Source organism: Pituophis catenifer, unplaced genomic scaffold, assembly GCF_029215685.1.
Source record: "Pituophis catenifer annectens isolate HBS135680 unplaced genomic scaffold, rPitCat1.0.hap2 SCAF_6, whole genome shotgun sequence".
NCBI classification, from domain to species: Eukaryota; Metazoa; Chordata; class Lepidosauria; order Squamata; family Colubridae; genus Pituophis; species Pituophis catenifer.
The window spans coordinates 55,081,222-55,098,830 of record NW_027256886.1 but is presented as its reverse complement, the minus strand read 5'-3'; the positions used below and the strand labels follow the sequence as shown (position 1 = coordinate 55,098,830).

General features: G+C 33.8%; 1 protein-coding gene across 1 annotated transcript in view; it reads right to left on the bottom strand.

Annotated features, from left to right (window-relative positions):
- WDR11 (WD repeat domain 11) overlaps positions 1-17,609 on the bottom strand; it is a 49,744-nt gene that overhangs the window by 9,121 nt on the left and 23,014 nt on the right. The window contains exons 12-24 of the mRNA XM_070945540.1: positions 16,323-16,429; positions 14,513-14,588; positions 12,510-12,618; positions 12,173-12,297; positions 11,480-11,627; positions 10,431-10,537; positions 9,608-9,722; positions 8,758-8,929; positions 5,247-5,355; positions 4,637-4,699; positions 3,619-3,684; positions 1,075-1,252; positions 119-214 (exon numbers count right to left, since the gene is read on the bottom strand). Coding sequence (XP_070801641.1) covers positions 119-214; positions 1,075-1,252; positions 3,619-3,684; positions 4,637-4,699; positions 5,247-5,355; positions 8,758-8,929; positions 9,608-9,722; positions 10,431-10,537; positions 11,480-11,627; positions 12,173-12,297; positions 12,510-12,618; positions 14,513-14,588; positions 16,323-16,429 — 1,471 coding nt within the window. The remainder of the gene's footprint in view (positions 1-118; positions 215-1,074; positions 1,253-3,618; positions 3,685-4,636; positions 4,700-5,246; positions 5,356-8,757; positions 8,930-9,607; positions 9,723-10,430; positions 10,538-11,479; positions 11,628-12,172; positions 12,298-12,509; positions 12,619-14,512; positions 14,589-16,322; positions 16,430-17,609) is intronic.

The following is a 17,609-nucleotide window of genomic DNA, read 5'->3' as shown; positions in this document are numbered from 1 at the left end:
CCATCATCAGATCGGGAGCTCACCCAGCACCGCCATCTTCGAGCATGCGCGTTGTATAACGCCTCATGTATCAAAGAAGATTAAATCAATACAAAAAGCCAAATTTGGCAGCACAAACCTGGCCCAAAAGCAAGAGTTGATCTGTGCATTTCCTTGTGTGATCATAATTTGATCTTTTAACTTCTTGAATATTGACTCTTTCAAGCTGGAATTTCTGCAGGAATCATAGAAAAAAATACATTTTTTGATAAAGGATAAAATCAAAAGCAAATTGGCATTGAGGCATAGAATAAAATTTTCTTCCAATTTACACTGATGTTTCAGTTCCATATTCATGTATGTAGGTAAAAATATGGCGATAAAAACGTATGAAAAGCTTTTGAAAAAATGTTTAAATGCAAGATAAGGAAGTTAAAATAAACTGGGAAGCAAAGGGAACCAAATTTGTATTAGAATTAAGCAAATAGTAACAGAGGCGCAAAGGGAATTAGGAATAAGAACGAATGAAATATTAAGTGAGCATTAACAAGGATTATGTCTGTAGGTACAAGTAGAATATGCTTATGATAAAAATACTGCTTTTCTTAATGATCAATAGTATAATAATCCAATTATGCGACCTCATTTTGCTATGAAGAAAAATGAAGATTTCTGCTTATCACTGAAGTGAAACAACTGTTTACTTCTTACACGTTAGTAAACAGAAATTATGATGGAAAAGTTCTCTCTAAGCTTCTGAAATTCATCATAGCCGAACTAATTAGGATAATGATTGTGCATAAAGAAAAGTGTAATTGAGTCTCAGGTTGTAAGATTATGTGACTGTAAGTATAACATTTCCTATACTTCTTCCTGACAGAACTTCTACAAATTCAATGGATCTTGCATTGCACAAATTGCAATAAATAGTATTAATATATATGCAGATATGTGAGTTCTACTCAATTAAAAAATAATAACCATTGTGTTTGTACCTCCGAAAGCTTCAAATGAAATGAGAACCTGCTTGTGAAAATTACTAAAGAATATTTTGTGGATTTGAATGGACTTACGATTTTAAAAATCAAGCAATACCTGGAAATAGGAATTTTCACAGAGAATATCATAACATATATCTAGCGGACTGATCAAGTTTTCTTGAGAAGCAAGTACATCTTCTGCCTTCATGGTTAATGATTTGTTACAGGAATAAGTATGCAAATAATGGGCAGCAACAGTCCAAAAGTGTAGTTCAGATTCATCCCCGTACAGCCTGAGAAAAATAAAAACCTACATTAATAGTTCAAATTTAAAATCAATGAGTGCATTCACATATCTTGTGAATCCAGGCTGCACTCTCAGATGTATTTTATTTCTTTAAATTTATTTACAGACTTTCTATTCTTAGGAGCCTAACATAATTAATACATTAAAATAAAATATGAAAATCAGGAAAAATACTAAAATTATCAGTGATGTAATATAAAAAGGCTTGACTGAAGAGAATCCTCTGAACTATTTTCCTGAAAGCAGGAAGATTCGGCACTAAATATAATTCTTGATGATATAACTTAAGCTGGAATAACTGAACTCCCATCATCTTTGACTATTTAATATGCAGAGAGGGAGTTACGGAAGCTGTAAGAAACAAAAGCTGGAATCTATGTCCGCTTTCCTCCTTCTAGGATGTCAAAGAGAAGAATCAGGAAATATCTGACTATGACAGTTTGTTATGATGCCCAAATTTAAATTACGAAACTTCTAATAATTTTAAAGCAGAAATAAAGTCAATCAAAACTTCTGACTTTTTTTGTCCTTGCTTCATTTGGACAGTAGACTTATAACCTCCAAGATTCTCAGCATATTGACTAAAATGTTCTGGGAATAGAAACCCACAGATCTGGAAATTTGGAAAACGTTGTGCTAAAAGTATATATATATATATATATATATATATATATATATATATATATATATATATATATATATATATATATATATATATATATATATTTGTTTTCTCAGGTTTTCGCGGGTGTTTGTATGTAGGTCTTTGGTTATTCGGGTCTTCTCCCACGTAAAATTGGAAGTGTCTTGGCGACGTTTCGACGAAGTCTCATTCGTCATCTTCAGGCTGGTGTTCTCGGCTTCGTGCTTCCAGGAGCAATCTCACATTGCTCCTGGAAGCACGAAGCCGAGAACACCAGCCTGAAGATGACGAATGAGACTTCGTTGAAACGTCGCCAAGACACTTCCAATTTTACGTGGGAGAAGACCCGAATAACCAAAGACCTACATATATATATATATATATATATATATATATATATATATATACACAAAAGTATGAAGGCTGAGCACAATGTAAGCCGCCCTGAGTCTTCGGAGAAGGGCGGCATATAAATCAAATTTAAAAAAAAAAAAAAAAAAGGCTATTGCTTAACACATTGTAAGCCTCCCTGAGTCTCTGGAGAAGGGCGGCATATAAATCAAATAAAAAAAAAGTATTATTCTTAAAGTTGTGCATTATTATGAAATAGTATCACAGACACATTACTTAGACCCAAATTGTTGGGGTCAATATACTGACTCTGTAAAACTGCTTAGAGAGGCTGTAAAGCACCGTGAAGCGGTATATAACTCTAAGTGCTATTGCTATTGCTCTTCTAAACTCTGTTCCCCATTTAAGGTAGGGTAGAATTCACCCAACATGAAAGATCTTAAATCCAGTTTAAGAAAACGTATCAATATACTTTACTTCCCCTCTCCCCAAATAAGCCATCTCATGGTTTATCCCAAAAGTGCTTTTTCAAAAGGCAACTAGATTTTTTTTTGAAGATGTTTCGCTTCTCAACCAAGGAGCTTCTTCAGCTCTGACCTGAAGAATTTTAAAAAAATTCTATTCTATTCTATTCTATTCTATTCTATTCTATTCTATTCTATTCTATTCTATTCTATTCTATTCTATTCTATTCTATTCTATTCTTTTCTGTCCTTAAGAAGCTTCTTGGATGAGAAGTGAAACATCTTCAAGGAAAGAAAAACAAAGTTCAGTTGCCTTTTGAAAAAGCACTTTTGCCCTTTAAGTTAACCATGATCTGGATGACTAAAAATCTCCATAGACATCTTATGGTTTAGTGTCATGGATAGGTTTACACTAAATACTAAGACTGGGATTCCGCAACATGCTGTTCCAAAAACCTGTGCAATTGATTGAGCATTCTGCAGAAATCCAGCCAAGGTACTTCACAGATATCAAAATAGCAATATCCCATAAATGTTATAATTTGCCTATCATCTGCAACAGTAAAAAATAATGGATTGTTAACCAATGTTATACTAACTCAGAATTAATAGAGTAAATGGGAAGCATTTCTTTTACAAGACTTATTATACTTAATTTTACAATGGTTGGGGTAAATAATTAAAACTAAACAAACCAATATATTACCCTAATGAAATTGTCCTTATTTTTTTCATTTCTGTGCAAAAATTAATGCAGCACTAATTGTATTTAATCTACGATGTTAAACATAAATAATGTACCAATTCTGAAACAGAAAATATTCAGGCTTAGAATTATATAAGAACTATTATTAAAATAAACCTTTTGAGGTTATTTAGGAAATATTATATTACCTTGAAACCAATAAGCATCGCTGCAAAAGAGTGAACTCTGGATCAAGCAAAAGTTTCTTGACATCACTGTAAAAAGTTAAACCATTTCAGGCATATATTATGAGTGCCTCCCCTTTTACCAAAGACAGTTTCAAAAAGAACAAAAACAAAGAGCTCTTTGTTGAGAAGCAAACTATTTACATTCATTTTAACAGAATGAAAACAATAAATAAAAAATACAACTGAACTGTACCTTACTAACTTTACATACTAGTGAAGATAAAAGTATTGTACTACTGCACCAAGTCTTTTGCATGTTTAAAAATGTATGTGCAAAAAGGAACTTATTTTTCCATATCCTAGGCATACCTATAAACATTACATACAACACACAATTATATACACTGTTCAACTAATGACTTATTAGTTTTATGAAATGAATACCTATCATTATGGAAGAACCTGTATCCACTGTGTAACCATATAGGACAATTTGGCCTAGTTGGTATGAAAGAATAGTATATAGCCAAATACATATTGTAAAGAGTCTTGACTTTTCTACTGAAATATTTTTCTAGTCTTTTATTAGCAATAGAAAGGCAAGAACTTCGTGTTCAATATCCTGAAATTCATAAATGTGAGTTAGCAACAATTTTTGCTAAAGGCACAAACCCATAGTACATTAATTTCATCATAGTCTTAACAATTGTTATCAAATTCTCATTAGATGTGATTATATAATGGCTCCACAGATATTACAATATTTTAAAATATTGTTATAAATATGTTACATATCTGCTGAACAAAATGGGAAGTAATACAACAATCACATCAGTATGCTTACATGTATTAATATATATATCCAAGAAAAACTGATGTTGGAAACTAAGAAAGCTACTTTAATCAATATGTCAAATTATTGAATCAGACTGTTGGAAAATAAAAACCTAATGCAGCTTGATAGTATGATAAAAGCAAACAAAGACACTTTTATTAATCCATTTTGAAGATATAATATAAGAAACTCAAATATGCTTACTTGGACAATGAATATAACTGCTCTTGTAACACATTTTTAATATTTTCATTTTCTGGATAATTGCTGAAAAACAAATGAATAAAGGCTAAAGAATCAATATTGATTGCTTATGTGACATCAAGTTGCTTCAACTCCTAATGACTTCAGTAGTCAAATTCTGACAATCTGAAATTAAATTTACATGCTGTTCCTAAATTCAATTTGGTCAGACTCACAAGAAGAACCTTTACCTTTACATAAAAAGGTAAAGGTTTCCCTCTACCAGTCGTGTCCAAATCTAGGGGGAATTGCTCATCTCTGAATTACAGCCGAAGAGCCAGCATTCTCTAAAAGATGCTTCTGTGGTTATGTGGCTAATATGACTATACAACGAATGCTGTAACCTCCCCACAAAAGTGGTACTTATTTATCTACTTGCATTTACATGTGAGGCTGGCAGGAGCTGGGCCAAGGAACAGAAACTCACTCCATCACGTAGTACTTAGGTCTTGAACTGCCAACCTTCTGTTGAAAAGTCCAGCATCTTAACCACTCAGACACTGAACCCAACCCTTATATACATGTTGCTATTTTCTAAAACCAAATGCTTCATACTAAAAGTAAGTCTTACATATATGATATATCCAAAGAATACTTATTATCCCAAGGCTGGTGAAGTAAGAAAGCTTTTAAAGCTAAGGATGCTCTTGGAGGAGGAAGATATGGGCACCATACGGGTTCTAGAAATAAAAATAGGACAAGAAAATAATTAAAATCAATATCAATCTGATGATAAGGCTAATATTTATTCTACCCTTAACTAATAACTACCTTTACTGAACTTTTTTGAAAAATGAAATAGAAAACTTATTGCCATAGCAAGAACAAATGATTACAGCAGAGGTGACTGGGGAATTCTGGGAGTTGAAGTCTACAAGTCTTAAATCTGTCAAGGTTGGACACACTTGGATTAGAACAAATGAGTAATTTCTAACTGAATTTGTGTGTACTTAGTTATTCAGGATAAAAAAGATAAAAATTCCAACTAAAAGCAAATAATATTCATTGTACATCTTAAAAAGTGAATATACTTTTATTTTTTGGAGGGAAGGGATTTTGTGTATTAACAGTATTTTTTCAGGATAAGGGTTTGACATTATGTTTAGATTTTAGAACAGATTCTCCTTTGTAGACATTCATATAGAAATAGATTTTAACATTTTATAGAATGTTATTTGTACTAGCTTCTCAGAACCATAACAACAAAAATACGATACATAACTAATAAAGAAATTTATTTTTAAAATCATTAAGAGGTTTAGCTATGTCAGAATCCGTTTAATGGCCTTTAGAAGAAATCTATGTAAAAGATTCTTTTTGGTGGTTAAGCTACTAAAATAATTCTTCCCATTGAAAGTTTGTATTTGTTGAAGGCAATATTTGAATTTTGCTAATAGGAAAGAAGACTAGATATGATCACAGAATTTTTATCACACCTGGCACATTATTTTTGTATGGTTTGATCACTTCATTTTCGCATATTCCTAATGAACAGGGACATGATAATAAGGCTGTAAAAAAAAATCCAATCCAACTTCCAACTCATAAGTGATCCAGACTGATTGTTATCTTTTGGTCTTTGGTCTCTCAACTATGCAGATAACTGGACTGATTATTACTGGAAATATATGGCTGAAAGGTATTTCTCTGTTTGTATCACAATGTAGATTCCCAGTTAGTTATACAAATACCAGGTTGAGGTTAAAGCATTTCAAATTTTCCCACTGAGGATTATATAAACTATTTCACAATTCAGAAGACATTTTCATGACTTAATCTCTTTCTGTTTGTTTGTTTAAATCAGTATAGCCAATTTAATAGACCTTTTCTGTTCCATATTATTGACTGAGATTACAAGGGATGATGTGGGAAGATGTTGGGAAAAGAAACAGTTACTAAACACATAATTAGGGCTGAAAAGCTAATGCAGGTTATGTTTAGTTGCATTTGCACTGACAGATAAATACTGTTTTTAGCTTCATGCCTGCCAGGTATGCAAATTACTGCTTTCAAAAAAGAAACAAAAAATCAAGTCCCTATTATTAGGAAGAAAGCATTTGCAAACAGCATGAATCTATATTTCACAGAAGTTAAACAAAGGTGGGAGTTTGTTATTCATGCAGGACAAAAAGTAATATGCAAGCAGAAACAATTGTTTCCTACATGGGTTTTAACAAATTTGGAAAAACGATTTTATGCCTCCGTCAGCATGGAATGCCAACTCATTTACTCTTGTGAATTTGGGGTGAAAATGAAGCGGAAAAGGATGATTTCCTGTTTGTTTGATTTCGGAGTTCCTATTGTTTTCTATACTTAAATCTTTCAATTTTTGCCCCATCAAAACACAAGAGACAAACCATTTGGTTGTATTACTTTACATCAATTATGGAAAATCAGTGGGTTTGTTTTCAGAGCTTGAAATAAAATGTTTTCTTTTTTAGTGCAACCTATTATTTCAGTTAAGCTGTCAGTGCCATTAACTTAATACAAAATTATAGACAGATGTGAAATAGGTTACATATCTACAAGCCACAGGATTTCCTGACCTGTTTTTTTTCAGCAGTAAAGATAAAAGTCAATCATACAGTCATATGGTAAAGCAGTGCTAGTGATTTTATCACATGGAAAGGGAAAATCCTTCCTATACAGATAATCTAATATTTCACAAAAATATCTGGCAATAAATTAAACATTTAATATTAGAATGTCTGGATATGAGTGAGCCTATGAACAATAGATGTAATTTATATATTCAACAGTCTGGTAATCAAATGGCAGAGTAAAAAGCAGAAAGCAGTATTTTAGATTTTCAGATTGCAAGTAAAAATTTTGCAGAAATTATAGATTATATTATCTTTCTGTATTAAATAGAAAACTAGAGTTTATTTTAAAGTGGAACATTATACACACTTTTGTAATTTATATATGAGAATTAAAAAAATGAATGACTGAATTGATAAAAAATATTACAGTTAGAAGTATAAAGAATAAAAACATTTTATACACCTATTTTCCAGGAAGTAAATGTTGAATGTAATGGATGTGAAACAAAAGACGTTATTATCTGTGTAATCCTCTAAATTTTATTTTTATATTTGTAAAGTATTTTGTGTCTTTTTGTATTGAACAACACATTAATTACTAAATTAATGATTATCATTAGAGAATGATAATTCCTTGCTTTTGTTAAATAAAAAAAATGTGATACATAAGTTTTCCCCAAAGATTCAGACAAACAATTTGATGGCAACTGTGCATTCAGGATATTTTTTTACTGTGACCAAGTATATTGTACACAACAATTTATGCCTTTGTTAATTGTCCAGCTGAAGCACAATCCCATATGGGATTGCATTGAATTACACAAGATTTTCTAGCCTTCTTTTCTTACTACAAAGCTAATGGATTCTCCAGAATAGCATACAAGGTATTGCAAAGAATGCAACCAGTGTAGAGAGAATTGTGACTTGGAAAGGGCTGAACCTGCAGCATCCATTATCATGATCAGCCATGCTGCTAGGGATGCTGAAAATAGGAATATAGCAATATCAGGCAGACTGTGAGTTCCCCATGAGTTTAGAGAAAGAAAGAAGATCAAGAGTGTGTAAACCATGATTTTCCATTTGCAAATTGGGATCTTTATATCCAATTCAACATATGAATAGATGATTTTTTTTCCAGTAAATATTTTGTGAGCAAGAGCTGGAAACAAATAAACCCTTTGAAATTATGACTTATTTAACTTGTGAGCCTGGGGACTGGCTAAAAGACCTTCCTTTTTAAAAAAATTATCTCCTGCACTAAAAGTAGAGTTAAAAAACAGGCTTTACAATTCATGTACTCCATGTCTACAATTCTGAGTTTTCTTTGCAATTCCACATTGTTCTTATAGTGTAGTTTAAAAATCACCCCAGTTCTTACACCCACAATTTGAAATTCATGCCATATCTACAAATGAAATATCTCTGCCTCATTTCAATGCTGGCTAAAATATTCCCATTTTACTACAGCAATATTGTACAATGCAATTCCCCCAAAAAAAGGGGTGGGGTTGGTGGGGGCAGACTGGAGCTTAACCTTACCTGACAATTCTTGTTCATCCATTCTAAAGCACGCAGGTTTCATTGTCATTTCTAGCACTCTGATACAACCATCATCTGAAGCTAAGATCACTTTATCTGATGTGCACCAGTCAACATCAAGTACACGGAAACTGACATTTCTGCCACTTCTTAAACTGCTTACCATCTGGACCTAAAGGATACAGAAAATCTTAGCTTTAAAATGTTTATTGGGTACTTCATGTAAACATAAACCAAAAAGGATTTTGTGGATTGCTAATTATTCTGTATACAAATTAATTACTAGTATTCATTTCTACTTTATAATTTATGGACATTTATTTCATCTCTATAACTCAGCTTACCTTTTAAAGACATCTACTATTTCCTGAGTTTAAAAAAAATCACAAAAACCCTGTAATATTTTCTTCTTTCATAGTGAAAGAACATCTTTTATTTCAGAGTGATTTTTCATGTATTCCCTTTTTTAAGATATATAACATACATACATACATACATGTTAATATATCTGCAAATGCCATATGCTAAATAAACAATATATGATTTTTGATTGAGTTCATTGGTTTATTCTGCAGGAGTCCAAAGAAGCTTACATTGATTCATTTTATTTTTCTCCCTAACAACCCTTTAATTGCGGACTGAATTTGTGTCTCCAGCACTTTATCCACTGGAAAGAATGTTATAATAACTTGAATATTAATATACTATCTCTAATTTTATTTCTACATGCAATCAAGAGGTTTGTTGAATTAAAGAAGGCCTTAATTGTCTATGTGACATCTATGTCTTTTAGTTAATTAAAAATTATTTTTACTATATAGAACAAAAATCAGCCGAGTTGATATCTTACCTCCTTTGTATCCCAAACCTCAGCCCCATCATTGTATATTGCTATCAGCTTTTGGTTTCCTTTCCCAGGAGCAAAGCGTATCTTCCTCACCCAGCCTCGGTGGGTGGGAATGCCCCTGGCAGAAGATGAACAAGGAACAGATGGGAAAATTGCTTAAATCAGAGGTGGGCAATTCATTTTTTCAAGGGACCATATAAGAAACTGGGACTGTTATGGAGGGATCCGCCTCCCACCACTGCTATTGCAGGCCAGACAGGGATATCCAAAAGGATGGATATGGCCCAAAAGGCTGTAAAATGCACAGGCTTTGACTTTAACAATTAGGTGGCTCAGTGGCTAAGACGCTGAGCTTGTTGATCAGAAAGGTCGGCAGTTCGGCAGTTTGAATCCCTAATATAAGTTTCCTGCAGGACTAGATGACCTCTCAAGTCCCTTCCAACTCTGTTACTGTTATATTATAACCCTCACCATCTAGATGGGTATAACTGATTAATCTCCCATTGATTTTGCTTGTCAGAAGCTGGCTGAGAAGGTTGCTAATGGGACAACATGATTCTAGAATGCTGCAATAATCATAAATATATGCCAGTTGCCAAACCAGATTACACCATTCGTGATTACATGAATGTGGGGATGCCTTGCTGTTCATAAGTGGGAGGACTGGTCATTAGGGTTTTTTTTAATGTTGTTGTATCTTTGAATTAACAATAAAAAATTGTTGTTAAGTCGAGGAGATTTGTACTATGTAGATCACCATCAAGAAGTCAGTCACAAGATACAAATCATTTATGATTTTGCGTTTATAGAATTTTAAGCAAATTACCTGGATACCCTAGCTTTTAAATCCCAGAAGTTCAAATTGCCATCAACATCTCCCAGAACTAAGGTATCACCTTTCCAGGCAATGCATGTAATACTGCCCATACTTCCCTACAAAAATTTAAAAAGCAAAGATTAAAAATCAGCAAAATAGTAATTTGAAATATACATAAACTTAGAGGAGGTAGTAACATTATTTAATCCCAACAATGGAATTTTAATTCATTTATTAATATACGTAACTAGCCAGGGGGACGTATAGACAAGCAATTGCACTTTTAAGAATAGCATGAGGCAGTAATTCAAGATAAATATTATCTATGAATCTCAGATGCTTTTGATACAACACAAATACATGTTAGAGAATTGTAGTGAGATTCTAAAGGTAAAGCTTTCCTTGTCTATTCGTGTCCAACTCTAGGGTGCAGTGCTCATCTCCATTTCTTGGCTGAGGGAGCCAGAGTTGTCCGAAGAAATTTTCTGTGGTCATGTGGCCAGCATGATTATAGGCCAAAGGCACAAGGAGTGCTGTTACTTTCCGACCGAAGTGGTACCTATTTATCTACTCGCATTTGCATGCTTTCAAACTGCTAGGTGGGCAGAAGCTGGGGCAGGAACAGGAGCTCACCCCACTGCATGGCACTTGGGTCTTGAACCCAAAAAATCAGCTTTCCAGCAGATAACCTAAGCATCTTTAACTGCTGAGTCATTCCACTCAATGAGATTCTATCAACTTGGAATTGACAAAATAAGTGTAACTGATGTAATAAAGTGAATGTACCCACAGTATCAGATTGCCCAATGATGAAACCTTTCTGGATTACTTAGAGCAAAAATTCAGATTTACTTTCAAGATCTTGTAATGGGATTTGAAGCTGCACTCTGTAGCATGACTATAATGGGCAAACTAAAACAAATTCATGGAAGGCTGAATTATTTTCTCTTTCATCAATAGGTAGACAAAAGGTAAAGAAAGTAGGAACTTTCATTACATCTACTTCAAACTTTTTAAATCTATAACTATTGAAAACAGACATTCAGCAATGAACTTACATCAGGAGGAATTCTCGCACTGTCTTTGACAGAATTCCCTTCCACTGTCAAGTGATAAACTTGTCCATCAGTATCTGTAAAAACAAAGTGCTCCCGAGCAGAAATGTTCTGACTTAATTCAGATTTACACTCTGCTTCCTGCAACAAGCTTTAAAAGAGAAAGCAGTGAATGTTTTATTTAGTCTAGATCAGTAATATGATATGGGTGCATATGCACAAATGCTTAAAATATACATCACAGGAAAGTAATCATGTATTAAGCAATTTATCATAAAGATATATTACTATTGCTGTAAGCCACCTAGGACTATCATGTGTAAGATAGGCAGCCATATTTATTTGAAAGAAATAAGTAAAAATATATCAAATACAATCTGTAATTTTTTTTTAAAAAAAGTGGATTGATAAAATTGTATTTCAATATTAAATTGTCCCTTTATATGAAATAAACAAAGGATGTATTTTACTGCAGCACTGTACAACACATTTTAACATTTAATTCTTTCTGTTGCTGTCCAAATGCTGCAACATTATCAGGTTGATAGCTGGTTTAAATTAAAGTCCAGCTAAACTTTTTATTTTCATAGTCCAGAACTAGTGAAATGCTAGAAATGCTAATGGAGAATAATCTTGGACAAATGACCTCTCTAACAAATACTTAATATGAATTTTCATTTAGACTGGTATTTATACCTGATCATTGAAGACTCCAGACTGCTCTGCTCTGTATCTGATACCACTGTTTGCCTCGCCATCGCCTCACGGGCTGCAAGCTGCTTCTTTCTTAAACTCTTCAGATTATGAGAAGGAGACCATTCCTAAGAGAAGAAAACCCAGAACATCTAAAGTTTTATCAATAAAAATCTCACTCAAATGTATCTGGATAAAAAAAAAAAAAAGAATACTATACAAATCACTACTGCAGTTTTTCTAATAATCTGAATTCAAAAAAGAAAATAATGTATGTATTTATCCAAATGGATTTTAAAATATATCTTATATATGAAGCTAGATAAAATTTCTATCTTACCAAAGCAGTAATAGTAGGGAAGTTTTTAGTCATTTCTCTTAGAAGCGTACATGTCCTGATATCCCATAATTCCAAAGGCTTATCTTTGAAAACAACTGCCAAATACTGCCTAAAATTGGGGGAAAAAACCCAAGGTTAGAAACACATAAGAAAATTTCATAGCAAATATGATTGTACTTCATCTTGTTTTATTTACTGTCCTAAAATATCTATTTAAGGGCTTTGTATAAATGACTTATATATTCATTATGTAAATATATTTGTATATATATTTATATTCTTATATAAATAATTCTAATAATTTTTGATTATTAGTGCCCAGAGTTGGTTTTAAGTGGGTTGTAAGTAATTAAGATAAACAATTTACCATCACAACATTGCTCCTAATAACTAAACCCTATGACTCTGCTGATAAAGGCCGAAAGAAGCTTAAATTTACTTCTTTAAAGAGATGAAATTAACAATAACATAGCATTTATGAAAAACAATTTACGAAATCCTAACATCTAATACATGTTAACATGGGAAATGAAGAAAACAAGGCTAGATTTATCTGTGGATAAATTCTAGTATTACCGTATTTTTCAGAGTATAAGACGAACTGGAGTATAATACACATCTTAGTTTTTAGGAGGAAAATAGGAAAGAAAAATTCTGCCTACCAGATATTCATCTGGCTAGCATCCTTAGTCTGGTCAGCTTCAGCACATTCGTTTGCTCGCTGGTTTTGAGGTTGGGGCTGGTTGGAGCTAAAAAACAGCTTCTAAAGCACAGCTGATGGTCAGAGGGAGCAGCAATTAGAAAAGCAGGCAAAGCACAGACGATTGCTTCGCTTGCCTTGGGGCTGAAAAACAGTTTCAAAAGCACAGCTGATCATCGGAGGGAGCTCCAGTGACTAAAGCAGGCAAAGCGCGAAAGGGGTAAGAGAAAGCAGCAGCTGTTCTGGATAGGCATTTTGGGCCCTGTGCGTCATGTTTTCAGCCCCCAAATGCGTTGCGTTTTCAGGTAGCAATCGGCAGCGATGTGCTTTGGCGATCCTCGCAGCCTTGAAGGGCTCTCAAACGGAATATTTGGAGGCGTGACCCGTGGAGCAGTGGTGGGTTTCAAAAATTTTTACTACCAGTTCTGTGGGTGTGGCTTGGTGGGCATGGCATGGCTTGGTGGGCGTGGCAGAGGAAGGATACTGCAAAATCCCCATTTCTTCCTCAATCCAGGGGAAGGTTATTGCAAAATGCCCATTTCCTCCCGATCAGCTGGGACTTGGGAGGCAGAGAATAGATGGGGGTGGGGCCAGTCAGAATTTTTACTACCGGTTCTCCGAACTACTCAAAATTTCCGCTACCGGTTCTCCAGAACTGGTCAGAACTTGCTGGAACCCACCTCTGGCGTGGAGCCCAAAAACACAAGTCATTGTCAGTGGCAACTTCTGCAGCCAGGAAGAGGATGCGTGAAGGCCAAAGGGTGGGGGCCGGTGGGTGGGCGGGGTTACATTCAGAATATAAGTATAATTTTCAGCCTCTTTTAGGAGGGAAAAAAGTGTGTCTTATACTCTGAAAAATACAGTACTTTGAAACAGAATATTTTTAGTGTCATATTATTGCAGAAAGCAATAGGAAATGGTTCTAAAGCAGGGGTGTCAAACTTGCATCATCACATTGTCACATGACATATTGTGACTTTTCCCGCCTTTGCTAAAACAGGAGTGGGCGTGGCCAGTGCGTGACGCATCTGGCGCACTGGCCGCGGGTTTGACACCCCTGTTCTAAAGAAAGGGGAATAGAAGAATAAGATTAATTTTATATGCTTTTCACCAACAAACTACTCAGTATCTGAATGATAGACAGCACTATTATATGCACCAGTTTTTCACTTGAACATTCAAATTTATTTGCTTGAAATAAATCCATTCAGAGGGTTAAACAATAGATTCTATATAAACATATAAATAATTAGAGTAACTTTCTAAAGGAATCTTACATAACCCACTACAGAACCTTGCTTACTTCAAATGGGACACCTTTATCATTTCAATTGTTGGTTCATCATTTCCTCGTTCGCCACGAAAGGCAATACTCCTACCTAGGAAGATTATGCACAACATATGTAAACTATCCAACACAAGCAAACCTGTTGTGGCTGATCTTTCAAATTCTTATTTTAATTCCATTACATTTTCCCTTCTTAACATTAGTTTCCAAGTTCCATAACATTGTTTTCTGTATTATAAATAACCCCCAATTTTTTCCCCCAATTTTAAAAGCTCAGTGTAAATTATAGTAAATGCAAACACTTTCTCTGTGATCTTGGACTAATCCTAGCTGTTCAGTCCAGACAGGTGGACAGGGTCTCCAGCTTGCGCAGACAGATGGAATAGAAGACGTCCAAGGTTCCTCCCAACTCTATTCTAATTGTATTGAATCAATCAGTTCCCAGTACTGAAAGTTTCTTAAGTGTCTTATTCACACAAGCTACTTTTGTTACAGATTCATGACATAATAATTTCTGCAAAAAATTATGTTATGATCTAAAGATAACCCAGACAGCTAGCAGAGGTTCTCTTCATGTAAATGTTGCTGCACCCATTACATTCATCATACTGAAGAGCAACCACTTGCTCTCACTGATATCTATGTATCCCAATTTACAATGAGTTTCAATCACTTCGTTCAGAATGTTGTGCAGATAATTTGATATTAATAGCCACTAGTTCATACACCGATAACTGTATGGTTCTCCCATGCTTATTTATGAGAAAATGGATATACTAAATTAGAATTTTTGTGTCCATCTTTCTTTCCCACCAGTATTACATAATATAAAATATACATAATATAAAACTGTGTTTGAAATATTGTGGAACAGATCTATCAGAAAATATGTCAGTTTCTATTTCATCACGTTTCTAAAACTGTACTTTCTTGTGGTAGCAGTTTTCTCTAATTAGTGAGATCAACATACAACACAGCAGTTATAGACTATGGAGAAAAATTAAATTCCAGCCAAATAAATTTAAAACTCATCCAAATGAATTTAAAACTTAATCCATTTGAATACTTTGCTGAATATAATGTGACATTTCTTAGTATTTGCTTCTTGCTTCTTAAAAAAAAATAAAAATGAAAGGAACCATACCAATGTAGGGCCAAGCTAATAGTATATGAAAACCATTGTGCAATAATGTAAAAGTCACAACATTTAAGCATAAGATCAAGGTCTGAATCCTAATTTAGACACAAAGACAAGTGGTGAATGCACTGAACAAACCAACATTTCAAAGTTAAATCATTGATCTTTCTACTGTAAGGTCCAAGCAATTATGCATTTCCATATGTGCATCCACATATGGAAACATCTTTATATCTCCCACTATTACCAGCCGAGCAGAAGCTTCAGCATCAATGCTAATATGTACAAAGAAGAATTGGGTATTAAATAATATAATAATGTTGTAACAATACATTTATTAAGTATAAGAAGTACTGAACTAGCAAGCTTTTAAAATTAGTTTTGAATGTGTATTCTCAAAGGAAGCCAAAAAGCTTTTCATGTAAACAGTGTTCAACAGTTTTATAGATAATGGCAAAATCTTCCAATTTATGTCTTGAAGAAAAAATATAAATTTAAAATATATTGAACTTGCTGAGCTTTAGTTATCTAAAATTTTTAATCTGTTTTTTAAAATGTGTTAGCCATTCATCTATTTCTGCTATTGTAAAGTTTTAAATCCATCAGACAGAATTCAGTACAAATCCACTCTGCACAGCTACATTCCTCTATCTTATCATCAAATATTATATTGTGCAAAGAATTTACCTGTGGGAAGATCAACCATTTGCAATTCGTTTCTCACTAATCCCAAATTATTAGGTGTAGATGTAGCAAATGAAAGGAAGCCATTCAAGCCTGTCCATTCAATACCCCTATCAAGGAATAATATTGAAGTATATTATACAAGCATTTTGAAGTATAGGAAATAGTATAATTTTATGGGACAAGGAGCAAAAATACTCAATATGCATTGGAGGGGAGAGTAAATATACAACATTCAATGTTTCCCTTGAAATAAAAATTTTTTTTTACCATTCCATGGATTTACCATACAAAAATATTAATACCCTATTTTCCCCAAAATAAGACATCCCCTGATAATAAGCCCAATCGGGCTTTTGAGCACATGGCAATAAGGGCAAGCACTTATTTCAGGATTCAAAAAAATATAAGACAGGGTCTTATTTTTGGGAAAACACGGTATATAGAAAAGTTATGAATAACAGTAATACAGATTATTTTCAACAGTTTAAAAAGGTTATTAAAAATTAATTCAAAATTTCAGGTAAAAAAAAGAACTCCCATTACTTTAAAGTTGTTCTGTATAAATTGAAAATAGAGAATATTAAAAAATGTTGTAAAACCACTGGGTTGATACTGAATAATTACTGTATTTTTCCGACTATAAGATGCACCTTTTCGCCCCCTAAAAGGGGGTGAAAATTTAGGTGCATCTTATACACCGAATGTAGCCCCGCCCACCCACCGGCCCCTACCCTTTGGCCTCTGCCTCTCAGCAGTTACCTCCTTGCAGCAAACAGCAAGAAAAAACAACTCCTTTCAGCTTCAGCACAGCCTAATTAGCACAAGTTGATTGGATCGGTTTCCCGACTCTCAACTGTTTTGCTCTCAGCTGTTTTGCGCAGACCTCTGCTGCTTGCTGCAAGGAAGAAAATTGCTAGAGCAGATCTTTTTCCCCCCTTGTGCTAATCAAACTATGCTGAAAACAAAAATGAAAGTAAAGCAGATGGCTGTTTGCTGTAACGAGGCAAGATTGCTCAGAGGCAGAGGCAGAAGGAGATTTCTTTTTCTTGTTTTCGTCACCAAAAAAAGGTAGTTGCGTCTTATAGTCCGGTGTGTCTTATACTCCGAAAAATACGGTACACCAGTTTCCTTTAAATAAGCTGCATTATTACTAGCAGTAACACAGCAGCTAACTTAGCAATAATTTAAAGAATATAGTATTATAAGAAGATATAAGGCAAGGATTATTAATGTTACTTTACATTCGGCACTGTTGTATATATTTTCCATTAAAATAAGAAGTCTCAA